At 35.8% G+C, this 10,904-nt stretch overlaps 1 protein-coding gene across 1 annotated transcript in view; it reads left to right on the top strand.

Moving 5' to 3' along the window:
• Positions 1-10,904, top strand: part of KIAA1107 (KIAA1107 ortholog) — an 89,912-nt gene that overhangs the window by 62,970 nt on the left and 16,038 nt on the right. The window contains exons 11-12 of the mRNA XM_029230952.1: positions 9,858-10,040; positions 10,697-10,834. Coding sequence (XP_029086785.1) covers positions 9,858-10,040; positions 10,697-10,834 — 321 coding nt within the window. The remainder of the gene's footprint in view (positions 1-9,857; positions 10,041-10,696; positions 10,835-10,904) is intronic.

The raw sequence follows: 10,904 nt of genomic DNA, 5'->3' as shown, positions 1-10,904 counted from the left end.
AGAGGTACTTGCTGAGGACAAAGGGAACATGGAATGGTTGCAGGAAAAGGTAGTTATAAATACTAGGTATGACCACGTGACCAGTTATAGAAATTAGCACTGTAGTAGTTATGAGGTAAACATATTCATTTCCCCTTTTTATATGAATGTTTATGTATATATTAACCAATTATTTTTTTTCCCCACTGTCTCATTCCCCTACCATTTAGTATAAGACACGTTAACTATACCTCTGTATTTAAGTTACAGGATGCCAAGGGGTAGTTTGAATCAGTTTGAAGAGAGACTTTGTATCCTATTTTAGGGAGAGGGTTAGCATGTTTGTTTTATAGGGGATGGTTGTATATGTTAGGCATTAGCATGACTTTACTTTGTCTCCACAAGGGTTGGACTGTAGTGTCTCTGCAATGTGTTAGCTTGATTAGGATGAACTATGCTTCCCAGAATTTCCTTCTTTGCACTGCTTCACCTTGCCCTGTATCCTCTTTGGTTTCTCTTACCCCTGGGCCAGGGATGTGTTTAGCTCCATGATGGCGAGTGCTAGCATCTCCTGAAGGGCACTCATTTCATCCATGTTGGAGGCAGTGAGACCTAAAATGAGCCCATCCTTGTGGGTTATAGCTTGTGCTCTTGGGTGTCAGCTTGTCCTTACCCCTCACACTTTACATCCATCATCCTCTCTCAACTGCTTTCCCTGTGGACTTCATACTACAATACATCATCATATACAAAGAGTGCTTAACCAGCTCCCATAATTGCATAAGGTGAAATCCCTTTAACAGACTCCTTTACGTATATAAATACCTCCTAGTGGTCCCGTTTCTCTGATTGAACCCTGAATAGTATTTTAGACTGGGTTTCATAGAAAATAATATCTAAATCTAACTGGGAAAATAAGTTTAGGCCATCAGCTGGTGATATACCACTGCAAAAAATAAATCTAAATCTGTGTTTATGCTAATGAAGGACTTTGTTGTTTTGTTGCTTACTATTTTGCATTAGTTTCTTTGGTCATTGAATGGTTACTCTGTTCATGAGGCAAGCAAATGGCCCAGCTATAATTCAGTTCAATAGAAGTGAATTATTATCTAGTGGATTTTTAAAAGACCTTTATGGTTCAAAATATACTTTTTATATTTTGAAATTACGTATAACATAGGTACTCTTATTTCCACTTTATATATAAGAAAAAAGAATCAGAGAGGTAAATGCTTTATTCAAGTTCACATTGTCAGTAAATTATAAAACCAGGTCTTAAAAGCAATTGCTGCCATTCTAAAGGTAATATAATAGATGCTCAGCATGGGCAAAGATTATTTTTAGGAAGTATGGGCCTTGACTTCAAGGAACTCGCAAACTGATGGAAGGATCGGCACTTAAACAACTATGCAAAATACAAGTTAGACTGTGATGAATACTAGCATTAAGTTCCATGTCAGTCTTATTTACCTTTGCAGCACCAGCCTTAGGGCAGGGCCTAGCAGACATTAGGCACTCAGTATATATTGACAGGTAAATAAAGGAGTGAATAAGTATAATTTATAATTCAGGTTTATACGTGGAATCACAGAAGTTAAAACAATTGATTCTGATTGGAAGGATAAGAGAAGTGATGTGAGATGAACCTGAAAATAGAGGACAATTTCAAAATAAAAAAGTGACTTTTAAATGTGACCAGGGACCTGGAGTCTGGGCAGTGCCAATATTCTCTTGTAACTGGAATAATGAGAGAAGATAAGTTTAGGGAGAGGCATAGTATGAAGAGCTTATTCCTCAGTTATACTCACTTACCACTTGTTAAAAAAAAAATCAAACTTCTTGAGACAATCAGTTAAGATCCCTCCCAATCTGGCCTTAGCCTCTCCCTCTCCTACAATATTTTATTTTGATTTTATAGCTCTAATCAGTTCCTTGTAAGCTTTGTGAATGCTTGGTTTTTCCTTTCAAGACAGATATAAAGATGAACATCAGAACAACCAAACTTACAAGGCTTTTGGCACTGTGGTGATTATAATGAAAATTTGAAATTTTGTCTTTCTTTGTGGATATTCAAATTTTAGGAAACCTTAATTTAATATATTTTTCATATTTTACTATAGAAATAAAATATATTTTGCTTTATTAATAAAAATAGAATATTAAAGAATTTTTAAATTAAATTATGAAATATGTTATCCAAAACAAATGAAAGAAAGATTGAGCAATCTTCTTAAGTCTTCTTTGGCTCTAATTCAGTTAAACCACATGTTTCGTGGCAGGCACTTTACTCTATCAATAATATGCCTAACACTGTCATATAAAAAGGGAGATAAGAAAGTGCTGCATTGGACTATATATGGAGAATTTTTTTTTAAATTTTAATATGAGGGACTTTGAGCTTTTTCTCCTTCTTGCTCACTATGCAGCAGTTCAGTAAGAAGTGGCTACTCCCTCCTACCAAGTACAAACCGTTGCTTTTGGGAGGAAGAGAGAGCAGGGTAGAGGAGTTAGTAGAAGAGAGAAAGTTTTTAGAAAAGTTAGGACTTCTAATTATTGAACTATTTCAAAACAAGATTAAATTTTTCTGTTTCAAAATGTTTTGTTTTGTTTATGGTTTCCTTTGCTGTGCAAAAGTATTTAAGTTTCATTAGGTCCCATTTGTTTATTTTTGTTTTTATTTCTATTTCTCTAGGAGGTGGGTCAAAAAGGACCTTACTGTGATTTATGTCATAGAGTGTTCTGCCTCTGTTTTCCTCTAAGAGTTTTATAGTGTCTAGCCTTACATTTAGGTCTTTAATCCATTTTGAGTTTATTTTTGTGTATGGTATTAGGGAGTGTTCTAATTTCATCCTTTTACATGTAGCTGTCCAGTTTTCCCAGAACCACTTATTGAAGAGGCTGTCTTTTCTCCATTGTATATCTTTGCCTCCTTTATCAAAGATAAGGTAACCATATGTGTGTGGGTTTATCTCTGGGCTTTCTATCCTGTTCCATTGATTTATATTTCTGTTTTTGTGCCAGTACCATACTGTCTTGATTACTGTAGCTTTGTAGTATAGTCTGAAGTCGGGGAGCCTGCTCTTCCAGCTCCATTTTTCTTTTTCAAGATTGCTTTGGCTATTTGGGGTTTTTTGTGTTTCCATACAAATTGTGAAATTTTTTATTCTAGTTCTGTGAAAAATGCCATTGGTAGTTTGATAGGGATGGCATTGAATCTGTAGATTGCCTTGGGTAGTAGAGTCATTTTCACAATGTTGATTCTTCCAATCCAAGAACATGGTATATCTCTCCATCTGTTTGTGTCACCTTTAATTTCTTTCATCAGTGTCTTATAGTTTTCTGCATACAGGTGTTTTTTCTCCTTAGGTAGGTTTATTCCTAGGTATTTTATTCTTTTTGTTGCAGTGGTAAATGGGAGTGTTTCCTTAATATCTCTTTCAGATTTTTCATCATTAGTGTATAGGAATGCAAGAGATTTCTGTGCATTAATTTTGTATCCTACTACTTTACCAAATTCATTGATTAGCTCTAGTAGTTTTCTGGTGGCATCTTTAGGATTCTCTATGTATAGTATCATGTCATCTGCAAACAGTGACAGTTTTACTTCTTTTCCAATTTGGATTCATTTTATTTCTTTTTCTTCTCTGATTGCTGTGGCTAAAACTTCCAAAATACAACCCTCAGAATGGGAGAAAATATTTGCAAATGAAGCAACTGACAAAGGATTAATCTCCAAAAATATACAAGCAGTTCATGCAGCTCAATATCAAAAAAACAAACAACCCAATCTAGAAATGCGCAGAAGACCTAAATAGACGTTTCTCTAAATAAGATATACAGATTGCCAACAAACACATGAAAGGATGCTCAACATCACTAATCATTAGAGAAATGCAAATCAAAACTACAATGAGGTATCGCCTCACACGGGTCAGAATGGCCACCATCAAAAAATCTACAAACAATAAATGCTGAAGAGGGTGTGGAGAATAGGGAACCCTCCTACACTTTTGGTGGGAATGTAAATTGATACAGCCACTATGGAGAATAGTATGGAGGTTCCTTTAAAAACTAAAAATAGAACTACCGTATGACCCAGCAATCCCACTACTGGGCATATACCCTGAGAGAACCATAATTCAGAAACAGTCATGTACCACAATGTTCACTGCAGCACTATTTACGATAGCCAGGACATGGAAGCAACCTAAGTGTCCATCAACAGATGAATGGATAAAGAAGATGTGGCACATATATACAATGGAATATTACTCAGCCATAAAAAGAAATGAAATTGAGTTATTTGTAGTGAGGTGGATGGACCTAGAATCTGTCATACAGAATGAAATAAGTCAGAAAGAGAAAAACAAATACCGTATGCTAACACATATATATGGAATCTAAAAATAAGAAATGGTTCTGAAGAACCTAAGAGCAGGACAGGAATAAAGACTCAGACGTAGAGAATGGACTTAAGGACACGGGGAGGGGGAAGGGTAAGCTGGGACGAAGTGAGAGAGTGGCATGGACATATATACACTACCAAGTGTAAAATTGATAGCTAGTGGGAAGCAGCCGCATAGCACAGGGAGATCAGCTAGGTGCTTTGTGACCGCATAGAGGGATGGGATAAGGAAGGTAGGAGGGAGATGCAAGAGGGAGCGGATATGGGGATATAGGTATACGTATAGCTGATTCACTTTGTTATACAGCAGAAACTAACACAATAATGTAAAGCAATTATACTCCAATAAAGATGTTTTAAAAAAAAGTTTTATTTAAGCCTTTTTTTAAAAACAAATTATGAATAGTTTTTAAATATAGGAAAATTAAAACAAAAATAGGCGTGGGGGATAGTCACTAGGGTAAAACTAAAGTTGTATATATATCATGCTTTTAGTCCTAAGGCCAAAAGATAATTGAAGGCCTATTTAATTAACACAATATCAAAAGAATTAAATAGCATGAGTCATAGTGTTTATTCAGTATATGGTGTTAGGACAACAACAGGAAGCTTGCTGGAAAAAAATTAAGTTGGATCTATACATCACTTCCTGGTATGCCAGTATACATTCCAAATGGATCAAAGATTTACAAGTAAAGAAAATGAAACCTAAAACACTACAGTTAAGTCCTGGGAGAATTAGTTCATAACCTGATCATTGGAGTGGGGATACAAAATTTAGAAGCCATAAAAGAATTTGGTTACATAAAAGTGCAAAATTTGTATATAGTAAAAATTACCATAAGCAAAGTCAAAAAACAAATGACAGTTCATATCATACTCTTATTCTAATTTTTCTAATATAGAGAGTTCCTACAAGTTGATTTTTAAAAAATAGCTAAATGTAGGATAAGACTAGATAGTTCACTTAGAAAATACAGATGCCTCTTAATTTGATGAACAAATCTTCAACTTCATTTATTTAAGAGAAATGGACATTAAAATTACCATGTCAGACTGTTTTCTACCTTTTAGTATGGGGGAAAAAAAGGAAATTTGTACTATTTTAACAAGGATGTAGGGAATAAGTACTCCTATTCATTCCTGGGAAGGGTATAAATTAGCACAGCTTTTGCTGTGTTTTTCAAACTTTTTTGATTGACCCAGAGCAAGTTGTTTTGTTTTTTTTTTGCGGTACGCGGGCCTCTCACCGCTGGGGCCTCTCCTGCCGCGGAGCACAGGCTCCGGAGGCGCAGGCCCAGTGGCCACGGCCCACAGGCCCAGCCGCCCCGGGGCACGAACCCGCATCCCCTGCACCGGCAGGCGGACTCCCAACCACTGCACCACCAGGGAAGTCCACAAGTTCTTTTTATGTTATAACCCAGTTAACTCACACATGTGGAACTGAAACAAGTTTCAAAAAAGAATACTTACCATATTCCATATGATCTGATATTTTCTGTTTTTCTCTTTTCTATCTCTTTCTTTCTTCTTTCTTGTTTTGTCTTCTAATGCTGATTGTAAGCCACTGAATATATTTCTCTAGGTTGCTAGGGGAGAAAACTACAGTTTGGAAAACAGTGCTCCATTGAATATATGTTGGCAATCTTTTGTATCCTCCTGGTGCCCCACCTCATATCCTCTTGACCCACGTATGTACTCCAACCATTGCTGCAGCATCCAGCTGCACACAGGTGTAATCTGACAGCACTTTCCCTCAGCCACATCACACGTATTTCTCACTTTCTGTCCTGAGGCTTCACTGCTGTTCTACCCAGGGTACCTACAGCTCTTGAAACCTGGAAGTGAAAGGGAATTAATATCCCAGGAGACAAACCTTGACCAATGGGAGATTGGTCAGTGATTAACCAGTGATTAAATGTTTCCCTGATCTATCCCTTGGGTGAATAATTCAAATTGTATTCTCTGTGGCTCTTCAGAGGGCCCCCAACAAGATTGATCCCCAGTTGTTTACAATAGCAAATGCTATATCATTGTTTCTCAAACTTAAATGTATATACACAACACTTCAGGACTGGGTATTCCCTGGTGGTGGTCCAGTGGTTAGGACTCAGTGCTTCCACTGCAGGGGGCACACGGTTCAATCCCCGGTTGGGGAACTAAGATCCCGCATGCCGTGTGGTATGGCAAAAACAAAAAACACTTCAGGATCTTGGTTGAATGTAGGTTCTAATTCAGTAAATCAGAGGCGGAGCCTGAGATTCTACACTTCTAACAAGCTCTAGGTAATGGTTGCTGTGGATCACACTTTGAGTAGCAAGGAGCTGGAAAACATACCCTTCCACTGGCTTTCCCTCCTTCCTTGTTTCACTCTTGGGTCATCTTGGGATCACTTGCGTACAAGCCTATTTCTCAGGCTCAGTTATTAGGCAGAACCCAGGATAAGACAAGTAGTATTGACCCAGCAATTTCATTTCTAGGATTTTATCCTATAGATATATTCACATATGTGTGAAATGTTATCTACAAGGTCATTCATTACAACACTGTAATAACAAAAACTGGAAAGAAATAAACATCTACAAGTAGAGGACTGGTTGTTTGCCTTCTGATATATCCATATTATGGGCTATTCCATAGCTATTAAAACAATAATAAGGCCCTTTATATTGTGATAAGAAAAATATTCAAGGTATATGCTAAGTATAAAAGGTAAAGTAGAGAGTACTGTGCATATTAATGCCTCCATTTGAGTAAAATAAGGGAAAAATTACTTTTTTGTTTGTGTATACATAAAATAACTCTGGAAAAATACAGAAAATAAATAATATTGATTGGGACAAGGGAAAATAGGTGGCCAGGGACAGGAAGGCGTGGGTGACTTTTCTTAGTGATGCCTTTTATATAGTTTTGAAATTTGAACCATGTGTTAACTATTGAATTTAAAATTTTATGTGTTTTTATTTATGGAATCTAAAAGAAAAAAATTGTAATGGTTCTGAAGAACCTAGAGGCAGAACAGGAATAAAGACGCAGACATAGAGAATGGACTTGAGGACACGAGGAGGGGGAAGGGTAAGCTGGGACAAAGTGAGAGAGTGGCATGGACATATATACACTACCAAATGTAAAATAGCTAGTGGGAAGCAGCCGCATAGCACAGGGAGATCAGCTCGGTGCTTTGTGTCCACCTAGAGGGTTGGGATAGGGAGGGTGGGAGGGAGACGCAAGAAGGAGAAGATATGGGAATATATGTATACGTATAGCTGATTCACTTTGTTATACAGCAGAAACTAACACACCATTGTAAAGCAATTATACTCCAATAAAGATGTTAAAAAAATAAAGTAAAATTTTATGTGTTTGATCTAGAAGTATATTACATTTTCTTCCTTCTTTGAACCTTAAGCTACTCTTAACATTTAATGTTATCATATATTCAGATCAGTATGGAATAAGATCACATACCATCTGTTATCATTATGTCCATGTTTTAGTTTTCCAATAGATTTCAAGCTAAATTATGACAGCTATACATCTGTATTTTTTAAAAGATATTGCTTGTAAGCTGGCCATTTGCTGTTTGAGGAGAGACAGGTTGATTGGCAATTCTACTGAGTTATTGCTTTTATGATTTTCTTCCTGAGCTTAAATAAAGTTAATAATACCAAAAAAGAAAAGATATTGCTGTCAGAGCACATAACATTATGTATATAGTAAGCACTTTGTAGATACCTGCCAAGTTTATTTGAATACATTTGTCTCTAATACCAGAACAATGCCTATAATAGAGCAAATTGGGCTTATTGCCTAAAACTCTTAGTAACTGCACAGTTACTCAGGAAGTTACCAGAGGAGGAAAGGATAATGGTAAATTATAGTAAAAATGTAAAAAAAACTTTTTAAAGACTAAAATTATAGCAAAGTATGATTTTTTTACTCAAATAAATAAAGCAGGGGAAGTATAGAATACTTTTCAGAAGAATTCTTGGTAAATGGGTAAAATTTTTAAAGTTTTGATGTTCAAGGATTAAACTTAATTTAGCTTACGAATTCGCTTACAAACTCTCAGTCTCTGTTGATGCTCAGAGATCAACAGATGTTTGTGTCTACTGTGACTCAGTTCTGTACTAGGACCTGTGGTTACAACGGTGAGCCAAAACAGACATGGTTTCACATGCAGTAAACATACAGCCTAGTGAGAGAGATGGGTATTAATCAAGTAGTTATTTCATGATTGAATAATTACAAATGAAGTAAGTGCTCTAAAGAGAAGGGACAGGCTCTCTGATGGCATGTGTAAAAGGAATCTGAAGTAGGTATAGAGATCAGGGAAGACTCTGCTTGAGGATCAAGCACTGTCATTTCCAGATTTACTAGTTATTTATTGCTGCTGTGTAACAAACCACCCCAAAACTAAGTTGCTTTAAACTAAAATTTATTCTCTGTGGATTTACTGGGTGATTCTTCTGCTTATCTTGCCTGAGCTCAGTCCTGCAGCTGCTTTCAGCTGGTGGCTAAGTTGGAGGCTGGGCCTCCCACTCCCTGTGTACTTTCTTACCAGGCTTCTTCATGGCTTCATGGTCCCAGAACCAAGAGGGTAAAGATAGAGGCTGCAAGGCTACTTGAGGCCTATGCTCTGAAACTTGCACAATACCACTGCTTGTGCAAGCAAGTGAACAGGCCAGTTTAGATTCAAGGGATGAGGAAATAGAGTCCACCTCTTGATGAATTGAGCTACACAGAATTTGTGGCCATTTTTTTCAATCTACTACAATCGATCAGATAACTATTTATTCAATAAATCATTATTTCCTAAGGATCATTTTAAGAATTAGAAATCAAACATGAATAAAATATAGTAATTTTAAGTTGCCATTTTTTTTCTTTTCCTTAGAGCACATGGTATTTGTGAATTGTCATTTCATTTTTTATAGAGATCAGTATTCGTGAACATTTTTTCCTATGGTATAAAAATGAATCATTATTAAATAAATAATATAATATAAAAAGAAGAGTCTTACCTAATTAGAAAGGAAGAAAAAGTCACTGTGGATTATAAGTCATTTTTAGCCTTTGTAAATTTGTAATAACATGTATTTTATAGTCAGAAAAGAATTAAGGCTATGTCAGTGTAGCCATGCAGTTATGAATGATATCTATAAGCACAAAAATTAATTCAGTAGTGAAAAATCTCAGGGAAGTCAAGCTTTTCTTTGTAGTTATAACTTTGCTCTCATGTTTGTTTTAGCTGTCTTTTAAAGGTGATTTGTTTCCAGCTCAAAGTTGGCCCTTTGGGATAATTTTGAATGAATTAATAAATATGTAAAGCTAATGACAAAGATATTAGCTACCTGGAATTTTGGTTTTTGCAGGCAGTGTCAAAAGAAAACAAAAGTATTTAATTTGCTTGGAAAGTTATTTTTATGAGCAGTAATCTAACTTTTTTCCCCAATATTTTCAAAATTATAAGAATGATAAGAATGCTGCTTTTCTTCTGATGGAAAGTGACAGGCTAATCATCAGTTTACCCAGAGTGAAGTGGACAGAAGCAGCACTGACCATGGCGTCTCAGCTTCAAGAAGAATGTATTGCATTTATTATAGAAAACTTCTCCAAGATCATTCAAAGTGAAAATTTTGCTCTCCTCTTACAGGTACTGCATCTAAAATTATATCCTATATTTAGTCCCATCTTTGTGTTCTGATTATAATTATGTAAGTTTTCAAATTCAGGTTGCCTTTGATTAAATTAGTATGACTTAAATAAATTCCATAGCAGATGGCATGTTTGCATAGCATTTAGGGCAGTGATGGACAGGATTTTTGGCTCATAAGATAATGAAGGGAGGAGGGGACAGGTTGAGTGCCCTGGCAAGGCACAGTGTAACTCTGGCAGCTCCAGCCCTCAATCGGCATAAGCCATATTTTAGAAATTGAAGTCATAAAGATATTGTTTTGGTCAGTAATACAATTATGGTTCATGCAAAATTCTCTGTCTTACTGGGACCCACTTTCTCTAAATTTAGTTACTTAATAAAGAACTTTTATAACTTATTTCTAGGCTCTGTTTTAGGACTATTTTGGCTCTTAAGAATTGTGTGTGTGTGCCAATATTTTTAACAGAGGAAAGGGATTAGTATAATATTTATTATTATAATGATAATAATTATTATTATTAACAGAGGAAATAAGATTTCTGATTGACTTCATATAGCCAGTTATGATGAATGGTCTGCTGTTAGGCCAGACTTTCACATTTCTTACACATTTACATATATTCCTATTAAATATCAATTTCTGTGTTCTATAGTCACAAGCAATGAGTAGCACATCTGATCTGCTGGACAAAATTTTAAAAGCAATTGAAGAAAACATTACCACGGAGAATAGTTGCTCTCTTCTTACAGCTCTGGACACGTTACTGAACTCTGACAGTACAAAGGAAATGGTATTTGATGTAATAAAATTCATTAAAATGATAGAATAAACTGTTTTAAGATTTTTAAATATATACACGA

This window comes from Monodon monoceros, unplaced genomic scaffold (assembly GCF_005190385.1).
Source record: "Monodon monoceros isolate NGI ecotype Baffin Bay Population unplaced genomic scaffold, NGI_Narwhal_1 Super_Scaffold_18, whole genome shotgun sequence".
NCBI lineage: Eukaryota > Metazoa > Chordata > Mammalia > Artiodactyla > Monodontidae > Monodon > Monodon monoceros.
The sequence above is the reverse complement of the archived record's forward strand: the minus strand, read 5'-3'. Positions and strand labels throughout refer to the sequence as shown.